At 32.3% G+C, this 18,730-nt stretch overlaps 1 protein-coding gene across 3 annotated transcripts; it reads right to left on the bottom strand.

Moving 5' to 3' along the window:
* Positions 1-360: 360 nt before the first annotated feature.
* On the bottom strand, positions 361-14,349 carry LOC134706500 (snRNA-activating protein complex subunit 1-like). 3 transcript variants are annotated; one of them, XM_063565497.1, is made up of 10 exons: positions 14,088-14,349; positions 9,416-9,544; positions 8,654-8,794; positions 7,611-7,724; positions 5,518-5,639; positions 3,960-3,996; positions 2,683-2,736; positions 2,116-2,329; positions 1,275-1,550; positions 361-534 (listed from the first exon to the last, which is right to left on the bottom strand). In XM_063565497.1, the coding sequence occupies exons 1-10, from the start codon at positions 14,271-14,273 to the stop codon at positions 440-442; spliced, it is 1,368 nt and encodes a 455-aa protein (XP_063421567.1). In that variant the 5' UTR covers positions 14,274-14,349; the 3' UTR covers positions 361-439. The 3 variants fall into 3 exon arrangements, with proteins under 3 accessions (XP_063421567.1, XP_063421568.1, XP_063421569.1); XM_063565498.1 differs by having other exon boundaries at positions 1,275-1,547; XM_063565499.1 differs by lacking the exons at positions 9,416-9,544; positions 14,088-14,349 and adding an exon at positions 8,916-9,132.
* Between the last annotated feature and the right edge of the window lie 4,381 nt (positions 14,350-18,730).

Genomic DNA, 18,730 nt, shown 5'->3' with positions numbered 1-18,730 from the left:
AAGTATATTGTGGATTCATCATTATTCCTTAGATACCAAATTTTGAGGTCTTTGTGGGTACAGGTGAACCATGAAATTGAATGTTAGGAATAACAAATTTTCCATAGGCTTGTATGCAGACTTTGTCAAAAACCATAAAATTAAATATTAATAAACATGTAAGTTCTTCTTAATCCACTAAAATATATGAATCCGTAATAACTGTTTTGTTTTTCATATTGATTCCCTAGAGGTATAATAATCCTATATCAATTTCAATCCAAAAATCAAAATTAATAACATAATAATAAAATAATAAAAAGTTTCCACAGGATGAAAAACATAAAATTCAAGCTACATATATGAATGATATTTAAACTCTAAAGTTTAACAATAATTATTTATTTTTTATGAGGACATGATAAATGTACAGATGATGTTATTGTTCTTAGGCTATAAACTACGTCTTCTCTTCAGTTTTTGTTTCTTTTTTGATTTTCTTCTTTTTTGGTGTCTTTTTCTCTAAAGGTTGTAATTTAACACTTGGCATTCTTCCTGTTAAATAAAAAGAAAGAGAAAGAGGTCAGCAAACATTTTGATTAAAAACACGTACAGAAAGAGTGTTGCTTTATCCCAACTGGGACTGGCTTTCAAAGTTAAGCTTCCATTTAAATTTCATAACAAAAATCTTGAAATTCCTGACAACAGGCCTGTTATTGATATAAATGTTTCCTATACAATAGTTGCAAAGAGACTTCCCATTTAGAATTTTCCTAAGAAATAATAATTTTTTTATATTCTATTATTTTGGTACACATTTGAAATAAAGTAATATACATCTTCCAAATATTTCTTTAAAAAATCTGTTCAAAATTGAAATGATGAGAGTGTTGCAAAGATGGTTACCTTAGTCAAATAATTCATATTTCCAGGGAAAAGGGACAGACACATTATTAATAAAAAACATCATTTACAATTTTTTATCAAAATATGTTTAGAACTGTACAGATAAGACCAAATACATAGCAATTTATATATAATCTATATTTTTGAAAACTCGGTATGTTCAATCTTCACTGGATTTCAAATCTATAAAGCTTTGTCAACATGTATTTGAGTAACATGAATGGTCCCAATATTGTTCTTTCTATCTCTCACAGCAAAATTCAAATAAAGAAAAGGATTATTTATTTCTCCCTTTATATTACATCATGTCTTTTAACCAGTTTGTCAGCAGCAAGTTTTTTCTAAATCACATTTTAGCCAACATATTAGGAGTCAATATATTTTCCTACCTTTACCCCCTTTTTTCTTCTGTACTTTCTTTTTAACATTAGGACTTTCTGGTTTCTTTTTAGGTGGAGACCTCTGAGTACCAGATGTTGATGGTTCAGGATCGAAAGAAGGCATGTGTAACAGTCCATCACCATGACTTATCTCCCTTTCTCCCACTTCCTCCTGGTCTGATTTATTTACTTCCTGGTCTCTAGTATGTAAATGATCATCACCAATGCTTTTCTCAGATCTTGTTGGACTTTGGACTCCTTCCATTTGTTCTTCATCAACCTCTGCTGAAAATAAAGTTAAATTAACTTTATTTTGTAGAATTAATACACATTTCTTCATCTATATGCACATACCTTTACAATTTCATTCTAAAGTTTCTAGATATATTGCAACAGGGTTTGGCATAAATCATGCAAAATAAATGAGAATAGATGTGAAATGTGATGTAAAAAAAAAATATATAATTTTCTTCTGTAAACCACTGTTTACCTTCAACTTTCTAATTGTTATAAAAAACAAACAATAGTTTTGTTTATACATAAAATCTTGGAAGTATATTAATTCCAGCCATATGCCTGTGTATCTAAAAGTTACACCACCCAAACCTAAGTATAGTTTTTACTCTTGTAGATAGATTTTTTTATATGTTTTTCAACTGTTCCCTTCATCTAATGAGGAACTTTAAGGAGAATACAAACAATTACTGAACTGGTTAATTGTCCAAATAGGAAGCTAAATAGTTTTTTTTTGTCCAGCCAATCATTGCATTTCAATGTTTTCAATAGCAGCATCTTGCAGGGTTGGTACAGAAGTGTTTGCAGCAGAACAACTAAAGGTTACAAAACAAACCTTCTTTTTTTATATTTTTCTTTCTTCCTTTCTTTCTCTTTGGTGATGTTGCTTCTGACTCGGACTTATTTTTCCTCCTTTTACCTCGTTTTGGTTGTTTTTCTGGAGAATCATCAGCCGAATCAACAGCCTGTCTGTGGCGCCTTGATCTACTGGCTTGGGCAACATTTCTGTAAGCTTTGGCTTTGATCTCAGACTTTATAGTCTTTCCGTTCTATAAAACATAGAAAATATATGATTGTATTTAAAAGCAAACTATTGGGCAACATAATGTTTAAGTAAGTTCTTTTTAATGCCTCAACTTCAAAAAATCATTAATCTGTTAAGCATTGTAAGGAAATCACATTAATATATATTTAAAAACACCTTTATTCCTACTTAAATACTCAAAATAAGTTTGTTGACAATTTAAATCACCTGATATTACTATGCCTACAGTTTATTTATCACAAAATGTAATCTCTAAAACTGATCACTAGTGAAATAATAATTAATACTTCAGAGATATTTTTTTCTCAGATTTTGATTGTGGAAATATTTGCAATTCTTAATTAAACTTTTACATACTGGTTTATAATCTTCATCATTCATATCTTCATTCTCTGTGTCTGTCGCCTTTCTCTGTAAAAAATAAAACAACATTTTCTTATGTCATTGACCTATTCCAAGCACTGTGTAAAATGGTTTCTTATATCTGGTACTAGTCATTATGGTTTACTGATATTATAAGTTATATGGTTTCGCTACTGACCCCCTAAGGATCTATAGAGTGTTTGTAAAATCCATAAGGGTTGAGGCAGAAGGCCAGATATCCTATGTATATTACTCACCCTCTGTTATTCAGAGAGGGTCAGTAGTGAACCGTAAAACAAATTCATTGCACACAGGACTTTTAGTGCTGCATTTTGTTGACAAAGAACTAATAAAATTCAACAGCATTTACAGTAGACATGACATCAAGAACCAAATATGAAATTTACTAACCCCCTATGGAGCCATAGGGGTCACCACAAGACAACATTAAACCAATCACCACGTCATAATTTACCAAGAATTGATAATAGTATAACAGGATATTGTACAGTCAATCTTGTTTCAGATTTCTTTTGTACCCCCATAATATTTTTTTCACCCTGACCCCCTTTTCCCAAAAAAATAATCCCCTCAAGAATTGGTCATAATCTCAATTTTAATTTTAATGTAGTTTGCAACCATAATTACCTATTTAAATATATCATAAAAGTCTAAAAATAGAACATTAAATACATAATCATAGCAAAATTAATATACCATAATCAAAATTTTTAATACAGTAAGTTCTAAAAATAAATTGACAGCTTATCACCTCAAGACAATACAACATTTCTTTATACATAATTTAAAGCAGTGTAAGGATGGTATATCAAACACAACAGTGTACATCAAAAGTAATTGACCATACATTTGTAAACCAGGAAACCCTTGTTTTCCCCCTTTTTTGCCCCTAATTCCTAAACAGTTTCAGCCATAACAACCAAAATCCAATTCTAACCATCCCCTTGTGGTATGGAAACTTGTGGTATAATTTCAGAGAGATCCTAACAATTTTCCACAAGATATTGTCTGGAAACTAAAAAAATGCTTATTTGGGCCCCTTTTAGGGACATTACCCCCAAAATCAATCCAACCTCCCTTATTTGGTTTAAAACCTTGTGTTTAAATTTCATAGATATCCATTCTTAAACTTAAGTTATTGACCTGAAACCAATTGTGTCTTCGGACAACGACACAGGGGACAACTGTATCATAGCATTATAGAACTAAAAAATTGTTTGCGGTCGTATAATAAATGTACATGTACATACCAAATGCTGCTTCCTCTGTTGATAAGACATTACTGTCCTGGAAGATGAAAAAGTCAATGTAAACATTTAATTATACTTAATCATTCCATTGGCTTTATTATTAATATATATTAAAATATTAAGCTTTTAGCGTTCCTGGTGAAATTAATAATGTATTTTCTTTCTTTTTTTTTTAAATAAAATGTCTATTTTATATGATATCTACAACTGTATAATTTAAATAAAATATTGAAAACAATAATTTGATGAGCAATGGATGTTTTATTCTGTATTTTAAATGGTGCCATTACGTGTAAAAATATACTGTATAAGCATAGGGTAAACAAGAAGTTAATGAGTAATGGATGTCAGAACTTTAAGTCATATGAAACGAGGGACAGGTGAAAAATAATGTTTGTCCAATTCTTGAACCAATGCTTGCACATATCATAAACTTAGTCCTCTGTGCACGATTTTATCATTTTTTTAAGGCAAATATATCATAAAATGGTCCACTTGTTTCCTCTGTCTGTTATGATTTAATAAATATAGCTGCTCGTTAAATGCCATGTTTTGAAGCTGAAGTTTACTGATTGTCACCTTATAGTAAACAATCGTATTGAGCACGTGTTTAACATGTACTATCAGATAATTGTTTATTTTAATTACAGATCCATCAAAAATAAGTAAACTTCTTCTAAATGTGGACAAATTTAGGAATTTTCCTCAGAAAAAAGTATATGACTTAAACACACAATATTTTAAAGTCATAAGAAACCTTAAATAAAAAAAAAAATATGTTTTTTATAACTCAATGGATAGTTTTCATTACAAAACTTATGTACATATACTTTTTTCTGAAGAAAATTCTTAAATTTATTCATATTTAGAAAAAGTTTACTTTATTTGAATTGCTTCCTTCCAGCAAGCAATTCCCCCGACATATTTTCCGTATGCAAGGTGACCTCAGTGTGACCCATCTCATAAAAATCCGGTGACCACAATACGCATGGATGTCCTTAAAATAAACTATTATATGAATTTACATGTTAAACACATGCTCAATTTCCATGCTTTTTTGTTTATTTTTCGTCAATTATTGACAAACAGGTGACAATCGTTTAACTTCGGCTTCAAAACACGAACTTTAATTACCTGCCATATTTTCACAACAACACTGACGGATTGAAAAAAAAATTGACGATTATACGAAATTTACACAAAAAAAATGATAAATTCGAGCACAGAAGACTAAGTTTATGATGTTTGTATGCATTGGTTCAAGAATTGGAAGAACATTATTTTTCACCGGTCACTCGTTTCTTATGACTTTAATATAAATTGAGAATTGACAAGTCTGTATAACATTGAGTTGTCCTTGAAGGTTAAAGCCTGTATAAACGAAATAACTTAACTAGCAGTGATGGCACAATATTGGTCTGTATGACATTGGGTTGACCTTGGAGGTTAAAGCCAGTTTAAACAAGATAAATTACCCTAGAAGTGATGGCACAATATTGGTCTGTATGACATTGAGTTGATTTTGAAGATTAAATCCTGTTTAAACAAGATAACTTACCCTAGCAATGATGGGACAATATTAGTCTGTATGACATTGAGTGACCTTGAAGGTTCATTGGCATCAGGTCCTTCTAATCCAACCTTTACATTGTGGTAGTGATCATGAAGCTGTGTCAATTGCTGAAACAATTAAAAATAAATACAGACCCCATTACATGACCTTATCACTATGAGAAAATCTACAACCTGAACCAAAAATCTACAACATAATGTACATAATTACAAATGAATAAATAGATAAGTCAGTGTGTACATCAAAGAGATATCAACCCAACAACAACAACAGTACACATGAAATTGACATGTAGAGGTCAACACATATTCTTTAATTGTCAAACAACTATTTAATACGTCTTTAGCAAAAAATAACTCAGTATTAAATAGTCATACAACTGTCAATACAATATGTCTATAAGCAAAGGGCAATAACTCAGTATCAAATAGTCAAACAACTGTCCATACAATATGTCTATAAGCAAAGGGCAATAACTCAGTATCAAATAGTCAAACAACTGTCCATACAATATGTCTTAGCAAAAGGCAATAACTCAGTATTAAATAGTCAAACAACTGTCCATACAATATGTCTTAGTAAAGGCCAATAACTCAGTATTAAATAGTCAAACAACTGTCCATACAATATGTCTTAGCAAAGGCCAATAACTCAGTATTAAATAGTCAAACAACTGTCAATACAATATGTCTATAAGCAAAGGGCAATTACTCAGTATTAAATAGTCAAACAACTGTCCATTCAATATGTCTATAAGCAAAGGGCAATAACTCAGTATTAAATAGTCAAACAACTGTCCATACAATATGTCTATAAGCAAAGGGCAATAACTCAGTATTAAATAGTCAAACAACTGTCAATACAATATGTCTATAAGCAAAGGGCAATAACTCAGTATCAAAAAGTCTAACAACTGTCCATACAATATGTCTATAAGCAAAAGGCAATAACTCAGTATTAAATAGTCAAACAACTGTCCATACAATATATCTTAGCAAAGGCCAATAACTCAGTATTAAATAGTCAAACAACTGTCCATACAACATGTCTTAGCAAAGGCCAATAACTCAGTATTAAACAGTCAAACAACTGTCAATACAATATGTCTATAAGCAAAGGGCAATAACTCAGTATCAAATAGTCAAACAACTGTCCATACAATATGTCTATAAGCAAAGGGCAATAACTCAGTATTCAATAGTCAAACAACTGTCCATACAATATGTCTATAAGCAAAGGGCAATAACTCATTCTTCTATTGTCAAACAAGTGTCTCAACAATATATCTGGAGCAAAGGGCAATAACTCAGTATTTAATTGTCAAACAACTGTCTGTGTTTAGCAAAGGGTAATAACTCTAAGTACAATTACTTTAATGAATGGTCATTTTGCAGAAAATTCATACAGTATAACACAAGAATGAAATACATACATATTATATGGTAATCATTATTTACAACACACATTACAGAAAGAACTGTTACCTGTTTCACAGTCCCGTTTCACAACTGGACACCTATCAAAATAGCTGTGAAAACGTATAGCTCTATTGTCCTTTTGAAATGTTTTTTGCCATACATCCGCAAATATCAAATTAACAAAAAGGACCTTAAGAGCTACGTTTTCAAAGCTACTTTCAAAACAAAGAATAATTACAAGCTCAAATGTTTTAGACGATTGTGTATTCTAAAACATAACAGAAGTCTTGTATTAAATTTGGTCTGCATTAACACATGATACATCAAATTTTAATTAGTTTATATCTCTTATCAAAACCAATCACAAACCAATAATACATAACAGCAGTAAGGATACTCAATGGATGTACATTACATGAGGATGTATGAAATAGTCCAAAATGCATCAAAAGAATGCCACTTTATTGCTGTGTCTCATCTTGACAGTTTCTGGAAAGACTTCAACTAACAAATCCTGCCTTACTTTGCCTCCCTTCACCTCCCCAAAGTGTTGACACTTCTATGAAACAGAAATCCTCAAAAACAAAAAGTCTTTATATGACATAATCTCGGACTCTATTTTCTTTCATTTTTTTTTAAGACAGAGAAATAAAATGTTACCTCTAAGAACTGTTCAGAAAACAGATCATACAATACACTTTGTTCATCCTTAAATTCTTCTGGTGCTGTATCTTCCTCTCTTATAGTGGTACCTGTACACAGATTAAATGTCACCTGGAAATTCAAATCTTAAAATTAATCAAATTTCAATGAAATTACATAAAATACTAGTGTGTTTTTAAACTACATTCTTTTAAAGATACAACTTTTAATTAAAAAAAATTGCACCATTGATTTGTTGACTTCTGCAATGGCCACTTTAAATTAGTTCAGTAATTTGTGGGAAAATATTTTGTTCCTAACGTAACGGTACCCAAATTGCACCGAGGACCCAAATTGCACCTATTTAGCAAAAGTAGCAGCGGGAATCTTACAGATTTCCTAGAGGCTAAACAATTTGTATATTTATGATTTGATACTATGCATGTCTTTCAACATAGGTAAAAATATTTAGATATACACAAAACGTCTACTGTATTTATCAACAGTCTGAACAGATGAAGTGTTTACTGAAAAAACAAAATGTACGGAAACGTCGCCATGCGACATCATCAAAACGTCATTTTTTTTTAAATTAGCAAATACAAAATGTTACAAGTATCAATTTCTTAAGCATGGACTAATATGCAATTGTTCAAAATATTTGATGAAATTAAACAAAACCTCTGTTATTTGACTTTTAACTATGCAAATTTAAGCATGGATGCAATTTGGGTACTCCTCATTACAGAATTATTGATGGTTTGGATGTCAGACCATTTTTTCTATGATTCCATATGGATTAATGATACATCTACAAAATAAACACATAATGAAAACTTTTGACTGACAGAAACCAAAATTAATTTTGCTAGTACATGTAGTGTTTTTCTACACCATGTATAGTAATTACATAATGTTCTCATGATATTGCAGCTTTTGAAGACATATATATCTACAAAATCTGTAAGAATTGCATCATCACAGTAATGTCATGTGACTTCCTTATAAATATAAACATATTTACTTGTTGTGAGTGAAGTGTAGAAGTTTTGAACCATTACCTCAGTATCTGTAGCTGTATAGCAGAAAGCATCATCAAATCTGAGTCTTTGGAAAACATAATTAACATCTAAATGTTGTTGCCTTCTGGCCTCTGTCTGGAATTCTATGATTTCCTTCCATTTTTCAGGTGTCACTCTTATCTATAGAAATGAATAGAAAGCATAAGGATTTTAGGAGTTCATTTGACTACTTCATTTAAATTTACTATTTTAACATGTATATATCAGATGCAGTAACCAATGACTGACCATGGATACATACCCTGACTTTCCTCACCAATGGCTGTTGATTAAACAATCCATACAACAGATACAATCCTCCAACTCGTACTTGAAAGTTGTATGGGGGTAATAAATACTTCAGAGAGAGTAACCATGGATACATACCCTGACTTTCCTCACCAATGGCTGTTGATTAAACAATCCATACAACAGATACAATCCTCCAACTCGTACTTGAAAGTTGTATGGAGGTAATAAATACTTCAAAGAGAGTAACCATGGATACATTACCTGACTTTCCTCACCAATGGCTGTTGATTAAACAATCCATACAACAGATACAATCCTCCAACTCGTACTTGAAAGTTGTATGGGGGTAATAAATACTTCAGAGAGAGTAACCATGGATACATACCCTGACTTTCCTCACCAATGGCTGTTGATTAAACAATCCATACAACAGATAGAATACTCCAACTCGTACTTGAAAGTTGTATGGAGGTAATAAATACTTCAGAGAGAGTAAACATGGATACATACCCTGACTTTCCTCACCAATGGCTGTTGATTAAACAATCCATACAACAGATACAATCCTCCAACTCGTACTTGAAAGTTGTATGGAGGTAATAAATACTTCAAAGCCCACCTCATCATTTCTTCTGTATACTGAAAAGAAAGAAGTTTTTTTTACAAAATGTAGTGACTGTCTAATCCAGGTCCGTTCGCGCCCATTATGTTCGCACCCACTCATGTTCGCCCCCTTTCACTTTGGCACCCTACATGTTCACGCCCAATTTTAATTGGTTTTGTGTTTAATAACTTTGTAATCAAGTTTTGGCAAGTGTATTCTTAAAAGTATATTTGATGTCATTGTCTCAAAATAAAGTGAGACATCATTTTTTTTGTGTTGAATAAATCTTTATCATGTTTTGGATAGTGTATTGTTCAAAAAAAAAATCCTTTCTAAATAAAGTGAGATTTTGTCAATGTTTTATTTTGTGTTGAATAAATCTTTATCATGTTTTGGTAAGTGTATTGCTATAACTTTGTTTCTTTGACTTGTTTCAAATTAAAGTGAATTTCTGACTACACTTTTTTTGGTGTGTTGAATTTTTTTTTTAATCATGTTTTGATTATATAGTGTATTGCTATATTTATTGTATCATTGCTTCAGATCAAGAGACCAAGCTGTTAAAAACAATTATCTTTTGTGTTTTTCATTTAAAATCTTCAATGTTTTACTCATACCAAGCCAAATACATTCAGTTAAAGCAATTTTAAACAACAATCATGATTTTCCAATTATTCTGTTGGAAATCAGGCACTGGAAATTACTGGAATTTGAATTAAAATTGGGCGGGAACGTGTAGAGTGCGAACGGGCCTTGTGTGCGAACTTGTGAGGTGCGAACGTGTAGGGTGCGAAAGTGTATTGGGCGTGAACGGACCTGATACCGTGACTGTCCCTTGTGTCCTTAGTCTAGATGAGCTTTTTATCTATTGTGTTTTTTAACTTTGTTCATTTTTATACAAACATGACAAATGTTTTTTTAAAGGTATGTCATATTCAGACAGTTGAGGGTTTTTTTCCATCAAACTTAAGTATCTTGTGTAAATGAGTATTTTAGTTCCCTGAAAAAAGAACATATTTTCTATGCTCTCTGGGCTAAGTGAGCAAAACAAAAAACTTTTTTTACTAAAACATCTGTATAATAAGTATTTTAAAATTATTCTTTATTAGTAAAGGAAGATATAGAACTGAAAGTATCTATAATGAAATCTTTTTTGATTTAAAAAAGTAAGGTCAAAATGACCATGATGACCTTTATTTAATTTTTTTCTGAGACAATGTAAGATTACACATTTAGAACTATGGTTACAATACCCATTAATGGGATCTTTTATTCAGAGCTCAAGATAAACTGTGTATTATTTGCCTGATTACATGTACACAATCATCTTCGCTAGCCAAGGGTTACGATCCAGAAGATGGTACACAATAAAAACAATACACCTTATCGATATTTAGTCCATTCCGGGGAAAACAGTCATTTATACAACTTCCTGTTAAGATCACCGGCCGAAAAATGGAGGTCATCAGCAGTGTGCTGAGGGAGAAAAAACTTTAGAAAGTGATCATCAAGAAACTTTGATATAGTATGATCCACTTTTTTCGAAATTAAAAGTAAAAAAATATTTTGTTTGAAATATTTAGGGTAGTTTATTAAACAGGTCTCATTAATCAAAGAGCTGATAGCTCTGAAGTGGAAGAAGGTGAATAAAAGGTAACTTGAATTACCATAAAAGCAGCCCCACTTACCCAGGCTGCTTTGTTCCATTATCGTTAAAATGTATTTTTTTTCTTCAAACAAGAAAAGGTCATAAGTACATGGATTTCCCATCCGTACAATAATTTTCTATGTTCAGTTGACTATGAAAATTAGGTAAAATCTTTAATTTGGCAGTAAAATTAAGAAGATCATATCAAGAGGAACACATGTGTACTAAGTTTCAAGTTGATTGGATTTCAACTTCATCAAAAACTACCTCGACCATAAACTTTATAACCAGAATCAGGACGGACGGACAGACTAGAAAACATATTGCCCATAAATGGAGCATAAAAAATAGTAAGACTTGTTACATACCCGCCAACTTTTGAAAGTTCCCATATGGGTTTTTACTGCACAACAACAATTTTAAAGGTTACAATTTTTAGCGACGTATTTTGCAAGATCTGGATTGTCTAGAAAAAGTGTCATATTTGTATGATGAACTTACATGCTTTTTCCTTAAGTCTGTTTGCATGATTCTAGTTATATATTAAATCGGTAGAAAAAATATACATGAAGCTAGCAAACCAGGGTTTATTTTCCAGATTAAGAATATTAGATGCTTGTTGAAATTTCCAATTTTGAATTATGCACAAAGATGGACCTTTAACAGGTTGGGAACAACACTCCAAATGAGGGTAACCTAACTGGAAGATCATCACAACCCACTGTAAAAAATGAGCACAAAAAAAGTCATTTATATTCATATTATTTGATGAAACTTTTCCCCAAGAACTATGCATCTATTCAGTACTGAATGGTCAAAACATCTTGTTTTTTTATCGACATAAATTTTGTCGTAAATGTAACCAAATGATGTAGAAATTGTGTTTTTTTCTTCAAATTTCCATCAAATTGGAATGTTTATAGTTCCCTTATTGCCTCTCTATTTGAATAAAATAAAATAATAAGAAGAATCTATTTCTTGTTTTGTTTTGTTTTGTTTTTGACAAATGATTGTTCACTGCTTGCAAATGAATCATTATATTTATATATCTTAATATCTGTATATGTTTTTGTTCATGTCTCCATCTCCTTATCATTTGTAAATGTATAGACAAATAAGAAAGAAATAAGCTCCACATGTATATTAGCAACATCGTAAATTAATTAAAAAAAGACTTAAAAACAGTGTAAAATGTCTTGCTATTTCTTAGCTTACACATTAAAATCTAATATATACTAACATTTACTAATTTAAATTTCGAGACTTTACTAGGAATTAATCTACTAGATGTTTATTTTAATAGGCTAGTTGCACATATTGTATGTTGATTTTTGTAAAAATAAACAAATTTATAATATAAACTTCAATTTAATCCTTGAAAGGAGGTCTAGATTGCTAAAATAATTTACAAATTTTAATTTTATCATTTGTCCAAAATCATTTAAATTCATTTAATCAACATCCTTTTATGATTATTTGATTAAAATATCAATCATTTATAGTCTTTTTACAATTTACATTTTTAAAAGCAAAATAACTGAAAACAGGATAAAACAAAGGGAAGTAACAAAAAAGTATTTCAATATTCCCAATACACATCGTTTTGATAACACAACGGCAGTAAGCCGGAGGTAAACATCGTTGATTACCAGTATGTTTGACACCCAAGCTGTCAAGTGAAGCCATATAATTATACATCTTCTTTGATGTTCAGGTAAAATTTAACAAAGGTGTCAATTACACCCGTACAGTAGTAAGAAATTATTAAATATGGCGTCTGAATATTTTCATTCATGAAATATTTCATACACGGGAGTTTTTTCTCCTAAACTGGAGGACGGGAGGAGACCCCTGAAAACGGGAGTTTGTACTCCCGTCGGGAGGTTCACATGTATGTTACGAAGGGCATCTAATTCACATGACAAAGGAAAACCATGAATAAAGACAACACTTTATATATCCTTTTTATTTATATAAAAACTGCAGGATTACAAATTCGTAACCTCAAGGGCGAACTTGTAAACAGGGCGAGTTGTCCCGACACCAAATTCACGCATGCGTAATACAAATATCTACAGTTAAAACATCCTGTTACAAGTAAACAAATAACGTTTATGTGGATGAGATGAAATCTATTAATTTACATAAATAAAAGGGTCATATTTACGATAGTGATTGTTTTACAATCATAATTTACAAATTAAATGATTCAGATGCCTAATCATGTGTAAAAATCGGTGTCAGGAATTTTAAGTTGTTTTGAAATTGTAATACACAAAATGAATGCGGCATACGGAGACTCAATGCCAAGGGTCGGCCCCTTAAGTCTTCAGAAGACTTGACGTCTTCTTCCACTAAAAAGTATCATGCATGGTGAATTGTTTAAACAGGGTTCCAGATAGCTTCAACTGGATGAAAAAGTTGTGTAATATTAGAACTTACCTGGAATGGAATAAATAGCGATTAGGTGTACTGAAAACCAATTCAATTACATTGAAATTGGTGGGTAAAAAAAACGATTTTTTTTAACTTTTATATGGAGCACTGACCAATTGCTGTATAACTGGATATATAAAGGTTATAGTCTAACTGGCTACATTAGGAAAGATATTTTGAAGAGAGATCAAAGGGGTGAAAGATGCTAGAAGAACTTTCAAACTCATAAATCGAAAATAAACTCTGACACCATGACATTAAAGGAAAATGATTACACAGACAAACAATAGCACACAAAACACAAAATAGAAAAATATAGACTAAGCAACAGGAACCCCATAAAACACTGGGGTGATCTCGGATGTTTTGGAAGGGTATGCAGATCTTGCTCCACATGTGGAACCTGTTATTTTATTGAATATCAATCACAAAAAAAGAGGGCTGGACGAGAATTAACCCCAAACTGTTATAAGAAAGGTGCAAAATATATTAACCTCTCGGCATTCTCTTTCCGAGTCTCTGCCAGCAAAGATGAAGCTCATTTTCAGTTCACGCCAAATTTCAGAAAATTTTTCAAATCGAACAGTCTCTGTTGCTGTAAATTGCTGAAGAAGTTTCTCAAAATCTGCATTAACGCCTGCAGTTGGCTGATATTGTGACAATAGTCTTCTTCTTCCCATTATATGCTATTGTCAGATTGTTGGTAAACAAAATAGTGATTTTTTTCTGTCAAGGGAGATAACAAAGATATCATTATACTAAAAACCAAACCCAAATCGGAGAGATTTCCGAAAAATCAGACCGGCTCGACTGTTTATTAACAGACTTCCCGGTGTCCTACACGCTCCCTTAGGCGGTGTTGGGTGGGGATTGTTCTGGTGATGGGATAATATTGTAAAGTCAATCAAGGGGTGCGTCTAGATTGGCGGAATCTCAAGTACATACATACATACATACATACATACATACATACATACATACATACATACATACATACATACATACATACATACATACATACATACATACATACATACATACATACATACATACATACATACATACATACATACATACATACATACCATGAACCTTAACCATTTATTGTTGATTAGTTTGTGCTAATAAATATTTGTATTTGTTTTCCTGATTTTATGCTCATAGGTTTTCTTTAGAAGTCACTAAATATTTCACTGATCAACGAAAAAAATTCATTGGCAATGACACTTCTTCTTCAGTTTCAGCCTCGGAAAACAATCGACATATGTTTACTTTCCGGTTCATGTCTGTCCAGACACGGCTGAGGTATTTTTTCCAACTTTTTGTATTCCATATTTTTCAAGTTATAAATATTTGCTATATCAATTTTTCTTCTATTTTATTTCATTTTTTCTATAATTTTTAATTCAAGTCACGATGAAAGTATAACTTGACGATAATTTGTTTCAATCTTTCATAGTTTGACAAAATAAATTTGTAGCTGTCTTGGTTGCATTGGAATTGTTTGTAGGCGTCTTTATTATGGGTCTCATTGGGGTCGAAAAGGGGGCAAGGGGTTTAGCTGTTATGGGGCATTTTAATTCTTTGTTATCTGTTATTCTGAAAATATATTTGCTGTTAGCTGTTATTGCCTTATTCTTTGTTAGCTGTTATTGAGCTTTTAGTTTTTGTCACTCAGTTATTGTGATAACTTAATATTTGCTGTTAATTAACTGTTATTGAAAACTGGAATGTTAGCATTTTTTGACAGCCAAAATTCGGTAGAAATTGAAGATCATTGGACATTGTAGTCTACCACTACTAATATGTTGGTCCCGTATTCGGAGAAGGATTCCATTAACATATACCCATCACAGAAGTGACGATCCAGGACAATTCCAGTATATCTCATGATTATCCTTTGTAATACATTCCATATTTTTTTTTACATTTATTTAGAATTATCTTATTTTTTTTGTATGCGGATAATGTTCCTTGTTTCCCGTACGAACATATTAAATTAGAACAATTCTTAATTATGACAAAACGGAAAACATATGGCCAGGAATATCTGACAATGATCTCAATTAAGGACTAGGTCCTTACAACCAGTTAACCTTTTATGTTATATGGTACATAGACGCATCTCTTTTCAAAGCAGAATCAAAAACATTGTACACTGAAAGTTCCCACCATGTACTGGGTTCCGAAGCTGCACATAACTCATTACAAACTAATATTTATTTCGTCTTCAAGCCATTGTTCCCCTACTAAACTACGTATTGTACTTACTACTTATTGTGGCCAATTATGGTTAAATTTGGCCCAGTAGTTTCAGAGGAGAAGATTTTTGTAAAAGTTAACGACAACGGACGACAGACGACGAACGCAAAGTGATGAGAAAAGCTCACTTGGCCTTTTGGGCCAGGTGAGATTAAAAACGATAGGAAGCTCATGTCAATTAGATATAAACAATTTCCCAAAGTTTTATGTAAATTGGTTAAAGAGCATTTGAGTTAATGTCCGACATGTTGACGACTAATGGACAAGAATATACCAAATACATATGCAGATACATAATTCTAAAAACCATGTTCATTGAAAATAGAGTCCATTACAAAGGATTACTTTATACCCGTTAGCGTAATAAGAAATACTGGATTTGTCAAGGACCCGACTTATTTTAATATTTCATTTACTGTTATCTGTTTTTGTCCATTTTAATTCCTTGTTATCTGTTATAAGCCAAATCAATTTGCTGTTCTACTTTTATTGGGACCCCCTCCCCCCTCGTCTAAGCATGACACGGGATTGCCTTTTTTTAGTAAGCGTGACACGTGAAAGCCAAATTATTGTGTCGTGAAAACGGGAAGAGAAGACTAGCGGGACACAGGAAATTACAAAAAATGAGAATTGCTGACCGTCGTACATAGTGTAAGCGGGTTCCGGAATCAGTCCATTACCTCACCTCCAAATAAGACCCCCTTTATTTGTAGATCTTGTATTGAACTCTGCTGTGATAAATTTTGAGATGGAATGGGAATATTTTCGATTAAAATTTTGTGGAACATAATTAGCCTTGTTCTTATAGTCATCGTTCGTGTAATGTTTGCCATTTCATGGTGTCTAGCATCTCGGACACACTCAGTGCTGGTGTTGTGATGGCTTTTACTTGCATACCTTGACGCTCGTCTTTGTATTTCTTCGAATGATCGTATGTTTTCTTTTGTATATGGGTCCCAAACAGTACAGCAGAATTCTCAGGCTAGCTTTGGTCTTAAAAGAGTTTGGTATACTCTTTCTTTAATTTAAAAATAAAAGGGGGTTCCAACCCACGGACACCCCTCCCCCCCCCCCCCCCTAGGTCCGGCCCTGGGATTTCTTTTGATTATTATGTTCATGATGTTGCATTTGTCTGGGTGAAGAAAAAAACATGAGACAGTCTTGCTCCCATTGTATGACAGCTTCTAGATCTACTTGAAGCTTGGAGCAGTCGTTTTGAGATTTAATTTGTCTAGGTATACTATACTGTTATCTGCGAAGTGTCTGATTTTTTTTTTATGTTAGATGTGTTCTGGAAGGTCATTAATGTACCCCCTTTTTAATGCCTTTTATATTTATTTTTGCAGTAAACTGGAATCCGCTTGTATAACGCCTCACTCAAACTCAAGTCCAAAATGATGATTAGACAGACGTGAATTCTGTACAAACAAAAGATTCTATGCCAAATACTAGTACTTAAAAATCAGTGCTATAGCTATAGATAAAACTCTTGATCAGACATTGTTTGTAAAAGTAAACCAGTATAGGTCAAAGTACTCTCTACAACAAGGAGCTCACATCGAACAACAAGCTATAAAGGACCCCCAACTGACTAGAGGTGAGTGTAAAACCACTCAAACGGGAAAACTAACGATCTAATCTATACCAAAAAAAAGAGAAATAAAAAACACTAAATTAAAACCAAGAAATTTTATATTCAAGGCCTACTTCGATTCGTCAAACTCGGGTAACCCAAGTTACTCGGGTTGCAATCGAAGTAACCGAGTTTTATCATTTTACAACCCCGTCGAGTTAACATCAACCCTGCCCCTCATCAGGGCCTTTTTCGATTCGTCCAACTCGGGTAGATTTGAGTTAAAATATCAGTGCTAATGCGCATGTACGCAAACTTTCCGAATCGAGGTCAAAACTCTTTCATCGAGTTGACTATCACAAGAAAAGTTATTTATGATCATTTATTTTTATTTATCCTGATCCTGTATGTTTTCAAAAAGTAGATTGTTATTGAGCTAGAAAGGATTGAGAGAAAAAATCGTTTAGAAAAAAATAATTAATTTCTGTTTTATTTGAACAATCACCGATAGTTGATACACGCATTAACAATATTTGATGATTCTAAAATACAGGCAAAAATTATTTTCCTTCGTCAGCCTATTTCGTTGTCTACTCTATATTTTGTAAAATACCAGTTTGTTTGTATCATTTTTATTTGTATCAACTACTAGACGCCATCTTGAAACTCGACTAAACCTGCCCCAACCCAGGGTTAATGTCGAGTTAACTCGTGTAGGTTCAAAAGTTCAAACTCGGGAGTTTGGTTGTTGGACGAATCGAAGTAGGCCGTTTAATTGCGTCGAGTTAAACGGCAAGATGGCGACGAAAGAGACGAGAGTGCTTTTCGAAAATATTTTTTACGATTTAAACGGATTTAAGCCATTTTATGTGACGAAATAGAAGTTTTTAAGTGTTCAACTACATTACAAAAGACTGTGGGTGTGTTTGGATATACGCCTGAGGCTGCCTGTGGTATGGATAACCATAGGCCGCCTCAGGCGTTTATCCAAACACACCCTGTATCGGCTAGCTGACAACACTGGGACAGTCGAATATCGCACGTGCGTGCGCTCGACTGTTTAAAACAAGGCATAAATAGTCAGACAATAGTGGCAATATTTATTAGCACAAGCACATTTACATTCAATGGTTATGGCATACAGTATTGAGAAAATAAACTGATTAATAATTAAATTGCCTATGATTAAATTAGAGTGACAGAGGTATTCACACGAAAAAAAGACTGAATATGTGTGTGTCGACAGCTAGTTCATGAACATAAAAAAATTAAGGATAAATATAGCTCTTAAATAAAAGATAG

The sequence above is a fragment of the Mytilus trossulus genome, chromosome 2, assembly GCF_036588685.1.
Source record: "Mytilus trossulus isolate FHL-02 chromosome 2, PNRI_Mtr1.1.1.hap1, whole genome shotgun sequence".
In the NCBI taxonomy this organism is placed as follows: Eukaryota; Metazoa; Mollusca; class Bivalvia; order Mytilida; family Mytilidae; genus Mytilus; species Mytilus trossulus.
The sequence above is the reverse complement of the archived record's forward strand: the minus strand, read 5'-3'. Positions and strand labels throughout refer to the sequence as shown.